The 23,846-nt window shown below is 32.6% G+C and overlaps 1 protein-coding gene across 1 annotated transcript in view; it reads right to left on the minus strand.

The window, feature by feature from the left end:
* Positions 1 to 7,460: 7,460 nt before the first annotated feature.
* The window catches only part of LOC149787320 (ranBP-type and C3HC4-type zinc finger-containing protein 1-like), a 99,651-nt gene continuing 83,265 nt past the window's right edge, over positions 7,461 to 23,846 (minus strand). The window contains exon 13 of the mRNA XM_089977855.1: positions 7,461 to 22,192. Coding sequence (XP_089833981.1) covers positions 22,112 to 22,192 — 81 coding nt within the window. The 3' untranslated portion in view covers positions 7,461 to 22,111. The remainder of the gene's footprint in view (positions 22,193 to 23,846) is intronic.

A 23,846-nucleotide genomic window follows, 5' to 3' on the forward strand; every position in this document is an offset into this window, starting at 1 on the left:
TTATTGCATGCTATCCACATAACAAAAAACTAGTTCTAATGTCATTAATATTATTTAATTCAGAACACTGTTACTGTTAAACTCCAATTCAATTGTTTACTCAACATTTCTTCATTGTGCATTGCATGTCCTGAAGATGCATTGAGCAGGGCATGAATTAGTTACCATTCCTTATTCATGGGAGTGGGGGGTGGGGTGGTATCACATCACATAAAAACCTATAAAACCACTGTTTAACAGAACTCAGAGGATTTTATGAATATTTTTATCTTGATCAGATGTAAATTTTACCTACAGTGCACCCAGTGAATAGGTTTAGTTTTTATTTACAAAACACACTTAAATTTTTGTTTTTGGAAAGAGGAAAATAATGGTTTGTATGAATGTTTGTATTAAAAACTGTGCTGCTGTACAGTATCATAATATCAATAATAATTTCAGTATGACTTTTTAAATTATCATCATAAGAGAAGAAATAAATTTTTCTTGTTGTCGACTTTAGTATTTAGTAATCTGAGGAACTTGATTATTACTAATACCATGAAATCACTGACAAGTTTCATGCAAAGGCCAATTCCTGTACAATCGTTTTTTTTAAATAAGGAAATTAATAATAATGATAATATTCAACTCCCATGTGCATAGGTAATTATTTGCAGTTTTCCTTTTCACATTCATTATTTTGTATGTACCTCACAACCATTTCTTTAACAGTCGTGATGATTAAATGAAAAATTTATCTTTTAATAAAAATTGGAAGACAATTGGAATATCATTTTAATAGGTTAGATGGAAAATGATAGAATTTCTTTTTTGTATAGTTATAGGTAGTGAAAATATAATTATTGAAAATTAAAATAAAAATATTGTCAATATAATTAATTTGTGTAGTTATTAATTATATCATTAAGTTCAAAGGTATGTAAATCTTTTTTGTGTTTCTCATGAAATGACAGGTGTACATTGTTATCTAAAGATTTTTCTCCAAGTAATGAACATACCTGAATTTGAAATCTTTTCATAATTATCATTGACAGTCATATTTAAATAATTAAAAAAAAAACATGATTTTTATCCCTATACACCATTTAAAGAGGTGGGGATTATGTCTTCCTGTCTGTCTTTCCCTCTATTACTAATGCATTGTTATCTCCTACACCATTAAAGACACATACTTGAAACTCTGTGATATGATTGGGGGTAGCATTTAGATATATGGTTTTAAAATGTTAATTATGACTCTTGGGATGGAACCAGCTTCTGGGAATATAGATTTTTAAATAAAAAATCTAAAAATTTGAACTCCTGTAGGTTCAGATATGACAGTTGGTTTGTGTTATCTTCAAGGCCAGTGCTATAATATATGCATTGAACTTTTTGGGTTACACTCTTTGGTCTTGCCCCAGGGATGGTTCTTGTGGGTAATCTTTTCCCTGGTCACAACTTGGAAATTATTGAGATCTCCACCCATTAAAAATATATAGGCTTGAAGGACATGACACAGAATCAGGTATATTGGTATATCCAATACACCGACCATGGGTCATGTCTCTTAGGTTGTGGGCTGGCCCCTAGGCCAATAAGCTTGGAAGCAGACGAGAATCCCACCTTTTAACCATACATTGGTTGAAGGACATGAGAAGAAATTATACATATTTCCAGTACAGACCCTGTAGAAGGAGACTTGCTCTTGGGTCATCCCTTTGAAACCACTGAGATCCTCAGCTTGTAACTTTGTAATGGTTTGAAGGGCATATTGAGACAGAATTAGACATATATCCAGCACAACACTCTGGGTTGTGCCCTTTGATTGGAAACTTGATTATGGCTCATAACATGGAAACTGTTAAGATCCCCATCCTTGAACCATATATGCACTTAATGGGCACAAAGGAATATGCAATTGTTATGTACATCCAAAACATATTCTGGATTACACCATAGAGTATGGGACATGCCCTTGGCCCATAACTTGTAAACACTTAGGAGTACCACCATATAATTATATGTATATATATATATATATATAAAATTAGAAAAATGTACTCTTGGATCAAGCCATGCCCCATGCCATATATATTGGAAGCATGGCAGTATACTATGCATGTAATTTGTCTAAGTCTAGGTATTTTCCTGTATCTCACTTTGGATTACACTGAATTTGATGATTACCCAAGCAATCATCCAGTACAAGAGACAGTGCCCACATACTTCTTGAAGAAATGTGGAATCAGTGTGTAATTTAGATGCTTGTGTAACTTTTGAACAAATTTTCCAAATATTGTTCTGCTTGGAATGATTACTGAGACTAGCCTACTGGCTGGATAATGTTTTGTAAATTTTATCAAGGTCACACTAAGGTTATATTTACTTTAAGTGTGCCGTTTGCAACACTGAATCTGATATAATTAACAGTATGAAACTATTATACTTTTACACATTTGAAAGGGGTGTCAAAATTTGCCTCTTTCATGGTTTTGATTTGAAGGTAAGAAGTGGACATTACATGTACATAACTTTTCAATGCAGTAATAGACTTAGAATTTGGTACAGCAGTAGATCATGACTTCAGTGTTGTCACTTGTCACTTTCATTGTCCTATCTATAAAGCTGGGTCTTAGGTCAATATAATTCTTGCTTGTGTCCAAACTGTCACCTGGAATCTGTTGTTAAAGGTCATGAAATGAGATGTTTCCCCTTGTAAAATCATAGGTTGAGTGTATCACTTGTACCTATCATGTGTTATCAACAGTATAGACCTATCAGCATGATCAAGGCCACATTTGAAGATTACTCACTTTTTGTTTAGGACTGTATCTCAAAAGTCATTGAAGTTAGTTTATTTAACTTACATTTAACTCATAACTTAAACTCATCTTTTTTTCCTGGTATTTTCATTCATGTTTTGATCAAAGATCAACATTATCTATTTTTGTGTCAAGCCTCAAGCTCTCAAATGTCAAGGACATTGAGATGAAACTATGCATCACGACCTATGGTCCTGCCACATAACACACTTTCATGATCCAGTTTTACAGGTCATTGTCATTTTCCATGGTTGGGCTGTAGCTCAAAAGTAATGAAAATAAAATAATTTGGATGTGACATCATGACTGTTACTTTAAGCCATTACAAGTAGTATTTTCCAACACTGAACAATGACACATATTGATTTACTGTGGCTTTCATGGTCTTAGCCACAGAGCTGTATGGTCACATGCCAATATGTCCATATTTCTTGCCAAGTCCTGAACTAGAAAGCCCATATTTATATAGATGAATATGCTTATATCCATGATAAGCTGACAGTGGATATATTTAAATGTTACGGTATTCAGTTTTTGCATTAGGCTGTAGCTCTCAAGCTGTTTAAATTTTTTTAGTATAATGTATTTATATACTGATCCACAGTGTTGCATACCAGGTTTTGTAATTTTTCAAGGTCAAGACAAGAACACTTCTGGTATCATACTAAAGTATGATATTAACTGTTGATGCATTTTTACACCGAACTTAAAATGAGACAAATTAATTATGTTGACACCATATTCATCCATCCATCAATTAACATTGGTTTGTCCAGCTCATAACTTTGGGACAGCTGGAGAGATTTCATGAAATTCTACCCATGCATTAGACTGTGTCACATGCAATATACAGGCCTCTTGCCACTAGGTTATGTTAGTAGCAGGGCAAGGGAAAATGTAATTGTTTGATTTTGTACAATTTCTGGAGGATAACTTTAAAATTTTTGAAGATATTTTTTAATGATACTTGACAGCTTGATATATTTTGATGACATTTTATCAAGCTCTACGCCTTATCATGCAAATGGCAGGTTTGTAGCAATGAGGTCAGTGTAGTTCAGAGGTGGGCAAACTTTCCAGTGCAAGTGCCACATACACAAATTTACACCTTGTGGCAGGCTGCATAGTTCAATAAGTAAAATAATTAATAGCAAAAACAAAAGGTTTTCCTAAATAACATCATAATTAATTTTCAGTTGTTAATATGTTGTTAATATTTGAAAACTTAAACTTCAAAAAAGCACATTTATTTGATAAACAGAGCAACATAAACAGAGTCAGTGCGAATGATGAATTGTTCCTAGGCCACATGAAAACCCTTGGCAGGCTGCATGAAAGCCCTTGGTGGGCCACATGCAGCCTGCGGGCCGTAGTTTGCCCACCCCTGGTGTAGTTGGTAGAGAAAAGGGCATGATGGGCATACACTGTGCTGTGAGGTACTCTTGTTATTTAAGTCTGGAGGCTGCATCACGTATCACCGTGTTGGTGCCATCTTCAAATTTAAATTTGTTGACTTTGAGAGGGTTTTTCAACATACTTCTACCATCAACCCATCTGACACCAAGGTTAAATTTTGGGTGCTTTGAGTATGTGCACCTTAGCCACCTTTGTAGTGGAATTTTCAAATTTGGGTGCATGCAGCTTTAGTGGTATGGGCTTAACAATGCATATATGGGAAGACCATGTGGGCATGCTGCTTTTTTTTTATTCATAAGTTCAAGATGACACAAAATTTTGGTTCCAAAGAACTCTTCACATAAAAATATTTGTGAAATAGGCCAAGAATATGAGGAGTGTTCCATCTGCTAGGAGCTTTAAAGAAAGCGAGACATGACACATACACTATCTTAATTATTCATTTATCATCTGTACTGCATGAACTTATGCAGTGATGGCAACTTTACAAAAGGTTTACATTTTCTGCAATATCTCTATCGGTTGAGAACTAGAAACTATTTGCTAAGGGAACAACCATTTATTTTGGCAGAGTGGAGGTGGGAACCATGGATTTTCTTTCAAACCAGAAATTTTTCTATAATGAAATTAAGTTTTTTTGTCCACCAATCACAGATTTTTTTCAAGCGATTAAAGGGCTGGAATTTTTCACCTCTCTTCTGAAAATTAATATGGCAGACCATGAGTTGAATGCAACAAGGAGAAAAATCTCTGAAACCAGTGATAACTATTTTTTAATTTTTTAAAAAAATTTTATCAATAAAACACCTAGTATGCCATACTTGATTCTTTAAGTAACCCCAATAAAATTACTGAAAAGTAATAAGAGTTGTGACCTGTTCCTTTTATAGTTTCATATCAATAAGCTGGTGGTATATAGAATTTACTTTGTTGATCTCTGTATCTGGGTCCATCTTTCCATGCAACTTAAAGGAGGATAAATTACTGTGAATTAAAACTCTTTTATTCCATGGGTGACAGCAGTAGATAGTATTCTGTTATCACATAAATCAATGTGGGAGCATAAACACTTATGCTGTTTGCACCTTAGATTACTATTTTGATTTGTTATGCGAAGAGCTCTACTTTTGGACAAGGAAAGCCCTACATACGTCAGTGTTTGACCCACTTTAAATGTGATTTTCAGCCTTTTTAGATCAAACTTAATTTCAATATCGATATTTTAAAACTAACCCCCCAAAAATAAAAGCAAAGTAAATATTCTGAAAATGTATGCAGAAGTGCTTCTTTAAAGTGTTGCACAAAGATGACATGGCAGTGGTGACTAAGCATTTCAGCATTTGTCTTTATTAGGTATTGTAAAACAGTTAAAAGATATAATTAATTGGCTCTGGTGGCAGAGATGAATGCATTTCAGAACACTGGGGCAATGGGCTTATTACTTGGACATAGTCCCTTTGATATTTATTGGTAGAATTCTAGATTTCCAGCAGAAGTAGAAGGCTTAAAAAATGTCATGATGTTTGTTAATAGAAGCCTCATGTTAAGGCATGATAAACACTGAAATTCTTCATACAAGGTACTAATAAATTGTGTTCTGACTTTGAAAATCACTAAAATTCTTTATACAAGGTACTAAGTAATTGTGTTATGAACTTGATAAACAGTGAAGTTCTTCATACAAGGTACTAAGTAATTGTGTTATGACCTTGAAAAACACCAAAGTTCTTCAAAACAATGTACCAAGTAATTGTGTTATGACTTTGAAAATCACTGAAATTCTTTATACAAGGTAATAATTAATTGCATTATGACCTTGATAAACAGTGAAGTTCTTCATTCAAGGTACTAAGCAATAATGTTATGAACTTGAAAAACATTGAAGTTCTTCATATAAGGTACTAAGTAATTGTGTTATGACTTGGAAAATCACTGAAATTCTTTATTCAAGGTACTAAGTAACTGTGTTATGACTTTGAAAAACACTGAAGTTCTTTATACAAGGTACTAAGTAATTGTGTTGTGACCTTGAAAAACACTGAAGTTTTTCAAAACAAGGTAATAAGTAATCATGATAATGACTTTGAAAAACACTTAAGTTCTTCAAAACAAGGTATTAAGTAATTGTGTTATGACTTTGATAAACATTAAGTTCTTCATACAAGGTACTAAGTAATTGTGTTATGACCTTGATAAACACAAAAGTTCTTCAAACAAGGTACTAAGTAATTGTGTTATGACTTTGATAAACAATGAAGTTCTTTATTCAGGGTACTAGGTAACTGTGTTATGACTTTGAAAAACACTGAAGTTCTTTATACAAGGTACTAAGTAATTGTGTTGTGACCTTCAAAAACACTGAAGTTTTTCAAAACAAGGTAATATGTAATCGTGATAATGACTTTGAACAACGCTGAAGTTCTTCAAAACAAGGTATTAAGTAATTGTATTATGACTTTGGTAAACACTTTAGTTCTTTATACAAGGTACTAAGTAACTGTGCTAATGCCTTGAAAACCACTGAAGTTCTTTATACAAGGTACTATGTAACTGATTACAATTACAACTACTCTGTCACACAGAAGTAATAAATTACAATTAATTTTTTATCTGGGTAATTAGAATCTAATTACATTACTTCTGTTCAGTCTGTCACAACTCACAGTTTCATTTGTTCCCGTTTTGCACAGAACACTGTTCTTTGTTTAGTACTGAGTTCATCATTACTCACTGAACACGATATTGTAGAACTAATTTCACAAAATTTGTTAGCAGTTCTTTCTTTCACTTCTTGTTTTGTCTAATTGTAATTTAAAAGTACTATAATTTTCCATTTTAGTTCCAGAATTTGTAATTAATTACAATTACTGATTACTGTTTTTTTTTGTTGTTGCAGGATTGTAGTCCAATTGTAATTTTGTATTTCAAGTAATCAAATACTTAATTGATTATTTTACAAATTCATTAATGTACAACATTAGTCATCAGTGATAACACATGGATGTACTCAAATTGATTAAAGAAATGTGACAGATGAGGAGTTCAGTCTTGTGGCTGAGTCTTCTATTTATTTTGTACATTTCAAATCTTAATAAGCACAAAAAACCTTCATTAAACATGCTTTTTTCACGTTCTTAAAGCAAAAAAAGTTCATATAAAATCACTCATTAGTACCATAGAAAATGTTGGATATTTACAGCCAATTACCCTGTTTAAACGGAAGACATTTTAAATGGCTACAGAATTAAAACATTTATTCAGTTATTTGTTAACAGTTTAGTAAATATAACAACATTTCATATATGACATTAGTCTACGTGAGGCAAATCAATTGATCTCTTAAGAGAAACACTTTTGAAAAAGGAACACTTGTGAAAAAGGAACACTTTTGACAGCACATTTACCCCATTCTAAAACTTCACTCTAAAATAATTTACATACATAACACTGATGCTCTGTCATTTAAAAAAACAGATAAAAGTATTTTAAAATGAGCTCATTCATAGATCATTAGTACACGTATCTCCACAGCTATACAGGAAAATCTGAATACCAACATCTTTTGAATTTGAAGGAGTTCTGTTTGAATAGAGGTTGACAGATCAAATGATACATGATTACAGAGTAATGACATAAAAATGAGTATCTGTTGAAGACAGAAGAAATGAATATAAACATACTTGTGTCATATATTATTGTGCAATTCATTGTTGATCAGTGGCATCACTACCGGGTGCGGACCGTACACACCGGGTGACACCATCAGAGGGGGTGACACCAAAATGACTGTCTATAAAATGTTTTAATTTTTGTGCAGGAAAGAGGTCCATGGGGGTGACACCATGAGTTACAGCACATGACTGTCTATTAAAAAAAATTAATATTTGAGCAGGAAGGAGCTCAATGTGGTGACACCATGAGTTACCGCACTGGGTGACACCAATCCTAGTGATACCACTGGTATTGATCATACAGTATACAGTAAAACCTGTCTTGAAGCTATGAGAGTCCAACTGTCTTGAGAGACCATAATATTTTGGTAGAATGGGTGATCTTTCAAGACTGATTCCACTGTATTTTGGATTGAAAATATATTATCAATGAAAAAATGCAAAATAAACTTAAAAAATGTTGCCGACAGTTACTATCAATTATTAAAGAAATATGCCTTTGGTAAATACTTGTAATGATTATGACATCCAGTTCACCTTAAGACTTGTAATGATTATGATGTGTAATTCACTTTAAGACTTGTAACGATTATGACATTTAATTCACTTCTAATGAATATGACATCTATTTCACTTTAAGACTTTTAATGATTATAACATCCATTTCACTTCTCTCGATTAACACATGACATTGATTTCACTTTAACACCTGTAATGATTATAACATCCAATTAGCATTAAGACCTGTAATGAGTATGATATCCAATTAGCATTAAGACCTGTAATGATTATGACAGCCAATTAACATTAAGACCTGTAATGATTATAACATCCAATTAACATTAAGACCTGTAATGATTATAACATCCAATTCACATTAAGACCTGTAATAATTATGACATCCAATTAACATTAAGACCTGTAATAATTATGAGATCCAATTCACATTAAGACCGGATTATAACATCCAATTAACATTAAGACCTGTAATGATTATAACATCCAATTAACATTAAGATCTGTAATGATTATCACATCTAATTCACATTAAGACCTGTAATAATTATGAAATCCAATTAACATTAAGACTTGTAATGTTTATGTCATCCAATTAACATTAAGACCTGTAATGATTATGACATCCAATTAACATTAAGACCTGTAATGATTATGACATCCAATTAACAGTAAGACCTGTACTAATTATGACATCCAATTAACATTAAGACCTGTAATGATTATGACATCCAATTAACATTAAGACCTGTAATGATTATGACATCCAATTAACAGTAAGACCTGTACTAATTATGACATCCAATTAACATTAAGACCTGTAATAAGTATGACATCCAATTCACATTAAGACCTGTAATGATTATGACATCCAATTAACATTAAGACCTGTACTAAATATGACATCCAATTAACATTAAGACCTGTAATAATTATGACATCCAATTAACAATAAGACCTGTAATAATTATGACATCCAATTAACATTAAGATCTGTAATAATTATGACATCCAATTAACATTAAGACCTGTAATAATTATGACATCCAATTAACATTAAAATCTGTAATGATTATAACATCTAATTAACAGTAAGACCTAAACTAATTATGTCATCCAATTCACATTAAGACCTGTAATGATTATAACATCCAATTCAGGGCCCCAGGTGATAGAGATCACTGACATCTAATGTCTGTCCACATGGGTCTCAGGCACTGTCAAAGTGGATATGTGAAAAAGCATGCCAGTAGCTTCCTTGGTGGTTCTTGCCAGGGTTTGCTTAGGTTCTTCCTCCACCAAATATACTGGATCCCATGTATAGCCTATCTTGTGCTGAAAAATGGCATTAAACCCATAACAACAACAACAATTACACCCAATTCACTTTAGACTTGTATATTATTGCTCCTTCTGAAAATATCGAAATTACATTTACAATTGCTCTTAAGAATTGTTACTGCTCTTAGCATTTATTCTTCTATTATTAAGGAAAGAAAAACAAATTTTAAAAAGAAAACAACAATGTGGGTATGTGAGAAAGCTGCCAGTAGTTTGTCCTTACCAGGGTTTTTCAACTGGCTGCCATGTATGTATAGCCCATCTTGCACTGAGAAACGGCATTAAACCCAAAACAACAACTGCTGCAGTATATTTACACAAACTGTAAATTGATTTTATAAGACCATGTTTCACACAAAAAAATCTTTGTAAGTTCTGGGGCTGTATCAGAAGCTGGATTTTTCATTGATATAAGTGTCTATTAAACTGAGCTCAATGACCTTGCAAAATGTGAATCTATGGATACAGGTGACTTGTACTGATAAAAACAAAGAAACGTTTGATGGACAGGCATAAATCAATACATCCATGTCATGAATATTTTATGCCATTTTGTTAAAATTACATCTACAGCAAGAATAGTTATACCAGTGGTTCTCAAACCTTTTTTCGCTGGCCACTTTAATAAAGCTATAGTTCTTGTAAGGCCACTTAATGATTGCTGAAGGTCTTGGCAGACCACTTAATGATCTTGCCTAATGTTGACTGACTGTATGTCATTAGTTAACTATTGTAAAGCATTTTGCATAAAAGTGCAATATAAAAAAAATTAATGATAAGTTGCATGTTTTGTTCTACAATTCACATTTTGATACATTTAGTTTTTCCTTTCTAATGTGATGGATGATCCCATTTTTTAATAGCAAATTTCAGGTTTTCAATTGTTCAGCTACCATTCCATGGACCACCTGAATGGAACTCACAGACCAGCAGTGGTCCACGTATCACAGTTTGAGAACCTCTGGTTTATAACATTTTCTTAACATTCATCTACATAATGAACATTATATGTCATTCTTAACATTTAAACTATGAATATTTGACATCATTTTGGTAACATTCAACTATGAATATTTGACATCATTTTGCTAATATTTCATCTAGATATCTGACATCATTTTGTTAATATTTCATCTAGATATCTGATATCATTTTGTTATCATTTCTTCTAGATATCTGACACCATTGTTATCATTTCATCTTCATTTTGTTATCATTTCATCTTGATATCTGATATCATTTTGTTATCATTTCATCTTGATATCTGATACCATTTTGTTATCATTTCATCTAGATATCTGACACCATTTTGTTAACATTTCATCTAGATATCTGACACCATTTTGTTATCATTTCATCTAGATATTTGACACCATTTTGTTAATATTTCATCTATCATAAATATTTGACATTACTTTGTTATCATTTCATCTAGATATCTGACACCATTTTGTTATCATTTCATCTAGATATTTGACACCATTTTGTTAATATTTTATCTATCATAAATATTTGACATTACTTTGTTATCATTTCATCTAGATATCTGACACCATTTTGTTATCATTTCATCTAGATATTTGACACCATTTTGTTAATATTTTATCTATCATAAATATTTGACATTACTTTGTTATCATTATATCTAGATATCTGACATCATTTTGTTATCATTATATCTAGATATCTGACATCATTTTGTTATCATTTCCTCTAGATATTTGACATAACTTTGTTATCATTTCATCTTGATATCCTACATCATTTTGTTATCATTTCATCTAGATATGTGACATCATTTTGTTATCATTTCTTCTTGATATCTGACATCATTTTGTTATCATTTCTTCTTGATATCTGACATCATTTTGTTATCATTTCTTCTTGATATCTAACATCAATTTGTTATCATTTCATCTGTATGCCTGACATCATTTTTTCTCATTTCAACTAGATATTATACATAATTTTGTTAATATTTTATGTATCATGAATATTTAATATCATTTTGTTATCATTTCATCTTGATATCTGACATAATTTTATTATCATTTCATCTTGATATCTGACATCATTTTGTTAATATTTCATCTTGATGTCTGACACCATTTTATCATTTCATCTAGATATTTGACACCATTTTGTTAATATTTTATGTGTCATAAATATTTGACATCATTTTGTTATTGTTTCATCTAGATATCTGACACCATTTTGTTATCACCTCATCTACATATTCGACATCATTTTGTTAATATTTTATCTATCATAAATATTTGACATTACTTTGTTATCATTTCATCTTGATATTTGACATCATTTTGTTATCATTTCATCTTGATATCTGACACCATTTTATCATTTTATCTAGATATTTGACATAATTTTTTTAAATATTTTATGTATCATAAATATTTGACATTACTTTGTTATCATTTCATCTAGATATCTGACATCATTTTGTTATCATTTCTTCTTGATATCTAACATCAATCTGTTATCAGTTCATCTGTATGCCTGACATCATTTTTTTCTCATTTCATCTAGATATTTGACTTAATTTTGTTAATATTTTAGTATCATAAATATTTGACATTATTTTATCATTTCATCTAGATATCGAACACCATTCTGTTATCATTTTCTCTAGATATTTGACATAATTTTGTTATCATTTCATCTTGATATCTGACATCATTTTGTTATCATTTCATCTAGATATCTAACATCATTTTGTTATCATTTCATCTTGATATCTGACATCATTTTGTTATCATTTCATCTTGATATTTGACATCATTTTGTTATCATTTCATCTTGATATCTGACACCATTTTATGATTTCATCGAGATATTTGACATAATTTTGTTAATATTTTATGTATCATGAATATTTAACATCATTTTGTTATCATTTCATCTTGATATCTGAAATCATTTTATCATTTCATCTAGATATTTGACATCATTTTGTTATCATTTCATCTTGATATCTTACATCATTTTGTTATCATTTCATCTAGATATGACATTTTATCATTTCATCTACATAGTTAACATCATTCTGTTAATATTTTAAGTATCATAAATATTTAACATCAGTTTGATAACATTTCTTCAAGATCATGAAAATCTGACACAATTTTGTTAACATTTCAGAAGTATTTTGTAGCTAGCAAAGTTTTTGTTAAGACTTTATAACAATTGTTTCATTCTGCAAGAAAAAAAACTTTACTGCCATTCTCAGTGATGATATTCTAGCTAGAATTATTCAAAATGTTCAAAGAGTGGTTGGAAAATCCAAAGCACCTGAGTATGGTTTTCCTTAATTGAATATAAACAATTATAATTTTTCTTCTTTGTTTTCAAACTGTGTGACTTTTCTGAAGAAATCTACCAGGAAAAAAGATATTTTAAGTATGTGTAACAGCTTCCAGTTAATATAAATTTTCTGAGTTTAGTACAACCCAGGTGCCAACAACACAGTAGACAAACATGCTGGTAAAGTATTCAACTTCATCTGATACAACTTGACCATTACCAAATTCATGACATAAAAATATCTCCATACAATTAAAACTAATGATTGATCAGTTATAATGAAACAATCACTGATCCTTCATTTCAACCATTTCCAAACACTAATCTAACTTAGATTTTGTTTTTAAAAATAACATTTTTACTGCTATTAAAACTGAAGACTTGATAAAAACTAGAACAATGATCTGGAAAGAAAGCATGTTGGCTTTCAGCTTTAAAATTCACACACATTCAAAATCATTCATGCATGAAAATAATACAGTATGAAAGTTGCTATGAATGTCTATACTATATATAAGTAGGTCAGTGATGACCAACTATGTCTCTTGTTTAAAAATGATAATATGCATCAAGGTTGTCCACTGTAATCAAAGGATTAAAATTCATTGAACCACCAGTCAATGCATCTGATTGGTCATCCTTATTGTCCACTGTAATCAATGGATCAAAATTCATTGAACCACCAGTCAATGCATCTGATTGGTCATCCTTATTGTCCACTGTAATCAATGGATTAAAATTCATTGAACCACCAGTGAATGCATCTGATTGGTCATCCTTACTGAGTTAAACAATAAGGAAAACAAACATAAACTAATGTTTAAATTTAAAAAGTAAACATTCATGACACTCAGTGGGCATGGCAGTGTTCAGGGTCTTTCAGGTAAAAATGGGCAACTGACACAGCTTCAACAGTACTGACCCAAGACAAAAACTGATTCAGAACTGCTGATAATATACACTGGAAATACAAATTGCTCTTTGATTCCTTAATTGTATATGTAAGTTCAAGACTGATCCAGATTCACAGACTGCTTTAAAACTTGCTGATTGTCATTGACAATGGAGTAAACTTAAAATTAGTTCAACACTTATAACACAGAAGTGTTTTCTGTAAGCTACACCCTTGTGCTTTGTGTCCTTACTGTTTGGAAAGTCAATTAAGCGTAAAGATGCTTGACTTTATCACTTGGGCTATGCAGGAAGCTTTTTATTAATCAAGATGATCTCATGCTTTGATCCAACTCCAAGTCTGTAAACCATAACCAATTGAAAAAATATATCTTACTATTTCAACCTGAGTATTTAAGTCGTCAAAAGTGATAATTACTAATGATCCAAAGTAAATCCATGTACAACTTATTGAGAAGCTGTAGAAAACAACAAATTTGATTAATGATGATAACAGTGGTAACATTGCCTTAGCATCTGAAGCCAGTAATCAAAAGTGATAGTTTTCCTGATCAAGTGAAAAGAATGACAAGGTAAAACGGAAGAATTGCATTGTTAATGATCCCAAAATAAAAAGACTGGCTTAAAAAGACACTAAAAAGGAAAAGAAAGATTTCATTTGTTTTACACCTGTGCAACAATTTAGTATTGTTGCATCGTGTATGTAACTATTCATACTTCCAGTGGTGCAATAAACAAGTTCATAGTAAATAATAAAATGATATTTAGGGCCCCCTGAAAGTGAAAAATTAAATTTGAACCAAGAGGCCCTAAGAACACCTTTTTTTGGAAGGCTGGAAAATAACTAAGAAATTCACAAAGATACATCAATAAGAAGTGTATTTTGTGGATTTATAATACACATTGGTTCATCAACTTTTTCTTGCAACATCCAAAGAAAGCTTCCAAAATTTATGAAAGTATTCTGTGCAATAATTACCTTACATCCATCTTCTACAAGTACTAAAATCATGAAAAATTTAAAAAGCCACAGTTCATAGATTTTAGTAAGATATGTTAAGTGTTTGATAAGTAATGTCGTTATGAAAGATTTTCCATCTCAAAAGTTTATTTTCTGATGGACAAATATGTCATATACCTAAAAATCACCACAATTTAACAACAATAATAATAATAATAATACCTTATTTTCTGAGGGCATAATGCATTTAACCAAATTTTTAGCTAATCTTGCATGAGGCCTTTAGCATCATACATCATTCAATACATGTATATAATATTTACAGGTGAAAGAAAGAATGAAAATATTAATGACAGGTTAATATATGTCTGCAGCTTATTTATCCTGATGCAAAAGTACAAAGAAAAGATTGTTTGAATATCTGGTGAGATATATATATATTTATAGTATTCACTTACCTTACTGTTTGTCTGCATCCCCATACAATTGTAAAACCAAAAACCAACAAGGAAATAAATAACTGACTAAACTTAGTAATTTCATTCGTCAGTTATGATTTCTAACCTGTCATCATGGGGTACATAACATCTTCTGTCATGTCTCAAATCAAACCAGAGTTTCTTTACTATCATGGATATTTGCATGGGCAAGAATATTATTTGTCAGAAACAACTGTCATGTTGTTTGCTGTCTTTGATAAGCTCTCAATATATCTTCACATTTCCATTATTTTGAGAGTTACATCCCTTAGAGCACATGCATGTACAGGTTGCACCTTTTTATTTTCTCAAATCAGTTTAGATTTATTAAAACAAGACACTGCAAATATTGGATGCAGACAAGAGTTTCATGAAAATGGACTATCCCAGAAACCAGAAAAGGACAGTGAGCAGTCTCTCTGGTTGTTTGTAATGACATGTTACATTTGGTTTGAAACACCATAAAGATGATAATGTTAGGAGACATCTGGTGATAATCAATTTAGAAATTATAAATTAATGAATTAAATGTCTAAGCTTTGTGCATTATGCATATCTTTGATGACTTCATTTTTAAGATCGGTATGGAGGTACAAAAATGACTGGGAGGGTAAGTGAATACTAGATGTAGCTGAAACATCCAGATCTGACCAACAAGACTGTCAGCCTGTTTCAGTTAAGTGATAGCTGATTCCATCAAGTAGATCATATATATATATATATATGTGTGTGTGTGTGTGTGTGTGTGTGTGTGTGTGTGTGTGTGTCTTTTTATATTTCTTGCTCTTGGTAGTTGTGAAACATAGTATCACAATGATCTTAAAGACCAGAGTATACCAACATAGTATCACTGGCATTAACAAGCATTTCATTCAGGTAATTTAAGAGGTGTGAAATTAAGAAGGACTTTTCCTATCAAAATACATCAGTGACTGTAGAAACATATCATATGGGTAAAGAGGTGTTAAATTATGGAGCGTTTTATAGACCAAATTACATATATGATACGAGATGCTTTGATCAAAAGGGAGTGAGTTTGAAGACCTAATGACTTAAACATGTCAGTAGATGGACAAAGGACTGACATCTAATATAATTCTAGCTGCATGCTTTTGAAGTTTTAATACACAATAAGTACAAGTTTGTGTGCATGAATTTATATTGTGCAACATTTGTCTATAACAGGAAATATGAAAATTAAATAGAAATTTTCTTTTGCATGCATTGATAGATATTTCTTTGCAATAGTGTTAGTCTGGAAGCTACAATGTTACAGAGCTGATGTATGTGATGATTCCATGTTTATTTATCATCAACATATTTAATTTAATTTAGATACATATGCATCATTTACAGACAATCAAATGGAGTTTTGCATGGATAATCTGTTTCATGTTTCTGCAATTCAATATGCCCTTTTGGTATTTATATACATTCCACTGTCTTGATACCATTTACTGGAATGTTTAAATCATGCTTACCTATGAATCCAGCTGCAAACTGCACAGACCCAAATCTGCCACTGTATAATGTGCTGGCAGATCTGGATCTGTGCAGTTTGTTAGGAGTATTCAGTAGAAAAAAAATATAGACCCTGATCTGCAGATGCTTTATGCTATAATACATCAAAATCTATGTTGTTTGCAGTTGGACTCAACTTATTAGGGAGTATATATTATGATGTTTGTTTGATGGATATGCATTGTATCTTTCTATCCTTGTTATCTTGATCAAAACAATTTTGCCAGTAATAATGTTTTCTTGGAACTACCAATGCAAAATGTGAAAAGCCAAAGCATAGCTCTGTTTGAGTGTTGACTCATCAGTATAGATAATTATTAATACTTTCTTTTAAGGACTTACATTTTGTATCAGTATAGATAATTATTAATACTTTCTTTTAAGCACTTAACTATGTTTGTATTGGCTTATTAGTATCAGTTCAGCCACAGATTGAAGAAATTTGTATCATGTAATGTGCCGGCAGATCTGGGACCATGCAGTTCATTAGGAGTAATCAGTAGAACAAACAAAGAAGACCGTCATCTGCAGGTGCATTATGCTATGACAGATCAGGATCTGTCTTGTTTACAGTTTGACTCAACTTCTAAGCAAGTATAAATATATATATACACTGTTCTTACATTTATTTAAATTTTGACCCAGTGTGTGGAATGTTACATTATCATATCAATTATGTTATTTATCAATTTCAGCATCTTCTCTATACAGTTGCAAGTCATTAGTTGAAATAAGATAGGTCCTAGCATTGCAGTAATGGTAATGATTTACTAAATAAATAACATCATATACAATGTTAAATTTACTAATTACTGCAAACCAGCCAATTCGCATTAGCCTACTATGCTTGTTAGAAAATCAGTTACAGAAATCAGTGATAACAGTGTTATAATAAATACTGAAAATTGCAAAATCAATATAATTTGCATACATTTAGCTAAGAAACTTAATATTTATGAAATTTACAAAATTAATTCACATAAGAAAAGAATGATGCATCATGGTATGTATTTACAAATATCATGAATTTGTAATCGTTTCGTTCTAAATCTGCTGGATGTATTCCAATGGTGAAACTGTAATGATGCTTAAATATTATCTACAGTAAATTAATTCTTAAGTATGGTACCGTAAGTCTGCAGATCACAAAGCTACGCTACTTAACATTTGCTGTAAAGCACATACATGTATATAGTCAGGCAATGATGAAAGAATAATTACTAGTTACAGTATGTATGTGTGTATGTATGAATGGATTACTAATTGCAATATATATATGTGTGTGTGTGTGTGTGTTGATGATCACTTTCTTGGCATACAACCTGCATTGCCCCCCTGGATCTTTCTCTCTTTCTGGGGATTATGCCCCAATTCATTACTTGGAATCTGTTGAAAGCCGCAACTTTCATGCATATACACTTTCTTGGTTTTTCAAGGGTAGTTAATCTGTTCAATTAGCATGGATTCCTGGGTCAATTCTTACTGCCTTGGGACATTGACACTGGAGTATAAACTAGGAAACCATTGAGATCTGATCCCCACCCAAGGGAGCTGATGTGGTTCAGTGGTTAAGGCATTGGACTAGTAACCAGAAGGCTGTGGGGTTCAATTCCCACAATGTGATAGCCTAGATTCTCATTAATGGATCTTGCTCGTAATCAAATTGATCAGACTTCGTAAACCTACATATGATGGTCTGATCTAAATCTGAGCAGTGATGTGGCACCTTCAGTGTTCATAAGCTCAGCCAATCGGATGAAATGTCACTGCAGTAATTTGTGTGAAATGTCCAAGTCAAACTCATCCAAGATCATGATTATATAAGCTTAAATACATAATTTGATCAGTGTTTCAACAGTGTTCACAGGCTCAGCCAATCATGTTCAAGATCACCTCTTGATGTTGCTAACAGCTGATCTCGTCCAAGATAATGTTGATATAAGCTTACATATCAAATCTGATCAAAATCTGATAAAAAATAGCCTCTAGAGTGTTCACAAGCAAGTACTGATGGATGGATGAAGCCTCAAGAGTGTGCACAAACAAAAACTGATGGATGGATGAAGCCTCTAGAATGTTTACATACAAGTATTGATGGATGGATGAAGCCTCTAGAGTGTTCACAAACAAGTATTGATGGATGGATGAAGCCTCTAGTGTTCACAAGCAAGTATTGAAGGATGGATGAAGCCTCTAGAGTGTTCACAAGCAAGTACTGATGGATGGATGAAGCCTCTAGAGTGTTCACAAACAAGTATTGATGGATGGATGAAGCCTCTAGAGTGTTCACAAACAAGTATTGATGGATGGATGAAGCCTCTAGAGTGTTCACAAGCAAGTACTGATGGATGGATGAAGCCTCTACAGTGTTCACAAACAAGTATTGATGGATGGATGAAGCCTCTAGAGTGTTCACAAACAAGTATTGATGGATGGATGAAGCCTCTAGAGTGTTCACAAGCAAGTACTGATGGATGGATGAAGCCTCTACAGTGTTCACAAACAAGTATTGATGGATGGATGAAGCCTCTAGTGTTCACAAGCAAGTACTGATTGATGGATGAAGCCTCTAGAGTGTTCACAAGCAAGTATTGATGGATGGATGAAGCCTCTAGAATGTTCACAAAGAAGTATTGATGGATGGACGAAGCCTAAAGAGTGTTCACAAACAAGTACTGATGGATGGATGAAGCCTTTTGAGTGTTCACAAACAAGTATGGATGGATGGATGAAGCCTAAAGAGTGTTCACAAACAAGTATTGACGGATGGATGAACACAATGCATCACAGATGAATGATTCCATACAATAAGCACACTTAGCCTTTGGCCAAATGAGTTCTAAATTTCTGTTCCACTGGGTGAAGTAAATACACTTAAAAACAATATGTTTCCTCTTTCAAACACTGGGGTATGCATTTTGGTCGAGGTTCATCCTTTAGGATACATGCAGGAGTCAGATACCACCTCATCTCTTTTATTTGCTTTATATAAGGGATGCCTTTCTCCGATGAGGGTTTGATATCTGACATTTGTTTTTATTCCATACTTTGCTAAGTTTAAAGAACATGCTGATTGATATAAAATATTTGAAGTCAGTACCATGTATATGGAGTCTTCCATTCAGAATTATGTGACTCCACAGCAGCTTTTGCTGCTTATCTGTCCTTTCATTAGCATAATTACCAATGTGACTAGGTAGCCAACAGTACAGAATACTTTTTTCCTGATTGTATGAGCAAATCGATATTTCTGTAATATTTGGGATGTTACCAGAGAGTAAAAAATTTAAGGTTTAGTAAAACTTTAAAGTAGAAATCAGATTTGTAGATGTTTCAATGAACATGTAGTTCAGAGATTTGAGTATGGCTGCAAATTATGTTTTAAAAATGCAGGCTTCATCTGGTAGCCAGATCAAGATAGTGCCATGGGGTGTTGCAATAGCAGCACAATCTTGTCTTATCTTTTGAACCATCTGTATACAGGGACACATGGCTGAGATAAGTGGCTCTTTTTTCAATTTATTCTGAAAGATGACAGGACTGGCTGAGGACATTTTGAACTAACAAAGATAAAATATTATGGGATGGGGGTGTTTGATAACTAAAGTCAATGACCGCAGAGATTGGGAAACAGAATTTTGCAGCATTGCAAGATGGATTTTTTTTTTTTTCTGAGGATGAATTTGTATGCCAAAAGGCTGAATGAAATCTGGTTTGTAAGTGAACATGGTTTGGTAGCAGGGCCGTGAGACAACATGATTTAGTATTTGGGTTTAATGACCACAATATATGCAGGATTACATACATCAGAGGACTGTTGCACCCTTGTTGCTACAAAGCCAAACAAGGGGACATAGACATGTTCTAATTAATGTCATTTTTCATACCAGAGCTACACAGGGTGATATATCGGAGCTAACAATAATCCCTAATCGATACAGACCTTATCATTACCCTCTGAGGCCATGTCCTTTATAAGGATCCAATCATAACAGTCTGCAGGTTGGTGAAACCAAATCTGTCATTAACAGAGCACCTGAAGCTTGATGATTAGTCACTAGTTTAGTAATGTGCTGCACTGAAGTGGGAACAACCAGCCTCTCCTATACTCAACTACAGATTCTCTCCTCTATTGATGCACCCTGAACGAGCACAAACCCCATGCATTCCTAATTTCTTGACCAGAATTTCCTCTGCACTTCTGTATCAAATACTGGTATTTCTGCTACCTCTCAGACAGTAACATATCAGTCTTCCTTCATATGTTTCCACAGAATCAACTACTTCTTTTGAAAGAGATGTCCTTGGCCTTTCTATTTCTTATCTGATCTTTTGAGTCTTCATTCCATCACGAAAACATTTAGCCATCGACTGATTCCAGACTTAGCAAGTGCTTTGGGTTCATAACCTGCTTCCAAGTCAGAAATGAACCATGTAACAGATTTTCTTACTTTTGCATAAAATTGTATAATCACTCAATCTGTGTCCAAAAATGGACACATGAGCCATTTTACAACCATGTTTATATAATGATGTCACTAAACCTGTGATGTCAATTTAAAGATATCACATCCTAAACTGGGATATTTTCAATTACAGACTGGCCAGATTTTATTATACTGGGTTGCTTTGTTTAGAAAATGTTGTATGTGTTCTAGAACATTTTGACCAACCTCTCCACTGCTAATAATGAAGGTCTCTATAATAATGATGTATGCCTAGGTATTTGTAGTCAAGTTGTTTCTCAACACATGTATGTAATAATAGAGGTTACATTCTGCTCAATCATCCTGTAAGTGGTCATCATTAGAACATTATAAATTTATTAACAAACAATTAAATGACATTTCTATCCTTGTTCTTGGAAATGCTTTTCAAATATAATTACCATTATGTTAATTAACAGGCACAAATAGATATATCCATTCTTTCCCTTGATGTGATCAGTCTTGCCCTCACAGTTATATGGAATACATATTCCACTAATTGAAAAAATATTACCTACAAATCTAACAATATGTTACTGATAATGATAACTGCTGCAGACGGAGTGACCCTTCAGTCTTTGCATCTGACACAAGAAGGCTTTCCATGCTGTACTGCAACTGCTGGAGTAACACGTTCGCTTCATAAATACCCAAACAACCATCATAGGCATGTTGTTGATCAGTGACAATTGTTGCAATCTGGATGACATTTTTGCCCATTCACTCGACACAAGCAGCCTCCAGTAATATCACCAAAACCCTGCAAAATAAATTAAAAGCGTACTAGTAACACATTTTTGGTGAAAGAGAATATCAACCAAAGTTGACTAATGACAATCTCAAAATTTAGAAATGGGCTACCATGATGAAGGAACAAATCTTTGAAATTTTTTATTTTTTAAAAGCATACATTTCAACCAATAATACAGACATGTTAAATGAATGTACATCTGGGCATTTCCATGTTTCTGTAAGACTAATGTAGCTCTTAGTAAAACAAACTTCTCAATCAGACATGTATTAGGCATTTATATACATGTACTTAGGTTAATAATAATAATAATAATAATAATTACTACAAGAACTTTAGCAATGGTGATTAAATTAGCTTATATCCTGCACCATATTTATTACCTTATGGCAAGTTTTCCATTTTGGTTAGATTTACCTCAACTTTAAAAAAAAATATTTTATAGGTCCACTTTCTATGGCATTAATTTGATTGATGATAATATTAATTTCAAATTGTCACATGTTGTAAAATTAGCTACAAAAGTACAATATATATATATATATATATATATATATATATATATATATATATAACTTTTTTTTCACTTATAAATCGGGGCCCCGAGTGGCCGAGTGGTCTAAAGCGCTCTTCGTTATGGATCACTGCCATCTCACCTCTGTCTGCTGCGGTTCGAGTCTAAGATTCAGCCAATGTGGGTATGTGAGAAAGCTTGCCAGTAGCTTCTCGTGGGTCGGTGGTTCTTTCCGGGGTTTTCTCTGGTTCTTCCTCCACCATTAATACTGGCCGCCATGTATAGCCTATCATGTGCTGCAAAATGGCGTTAAACCCCACAACAACAACAACAACAACAACACTTATAAATCAACCAGCCTTGGTTTAGTAACTGCTGGCATAAAGCTACCACTTGCCCATTCATTCAGGATATATCCTTGAACTTAATATTTAAGGTAAAATTCCACCACCACCCCATTTAAAAAAGGGGAAACTTTTAGGATATTGGAGGTAGTTAATAAAGAAAAAAGGCAGGACTTGAAAATATGATGTGCATTCAATTCTTTTTTCAGCATAATTTTTGAGAAATTAGAACTAATACAACAATCACATGTTATGAAGTACATTCGCCATGAAAATTTCCATATATAATTATACCAGCTTTAGTGACCATGTGAATATAGCAGCCACATGCCCACAGAGACCACATTATCACCTAGACATGAGGGTCCAAGGGGCCAAAAACAAAAATAACCATCCCTGGTCATGCTGAGTAGGTGGTTACATTATACAGGCAACCAAGATAGGAAATTTTCTGGGGAATGAAAATATTGTTCTTTGTAGGCAGTGTCCTTTTTATACAGGCTTCATGTTATAGATTTCTGACAATAACTGCATTCTTATAGAATTAATTTTCCTCAAACATTTATTGTGAACAGTTGTTGTTGTTGTTGTTGTTGTTGTTGTAGGGTTTAATGCCATTTTTCAGCACAAGATAGGTTGTACATGGCAGCCAGTATAAATGGTGGAGGGAGTACCTGGGAAAACCCCAGAAAGAACCACTGACCCACAAGAATATTGTGAACAGATAATTACTGAGAGAGCATGGCAAAACAAGCTTTCAAGGGAGGTAATTATGATGCAAATCTTGTGGGGTTCAATAAGAATT

This window comes from Sinohyriopsis cumingii, chromosome 12, assembly GCF_028554795.1.
Source record: "Sinohyriopsis cumingii isolate HCF-2022 chromosome 12, ASM2855479v2, whole genome shotgun sequence".
Classification (NCBI taxonomy): Eukaryota; Metazoa; Mollusca; class Bivalvia; order Unionida; family Unionidae; genus Sinohyriopsis; species Sinohyriopsis cumingii.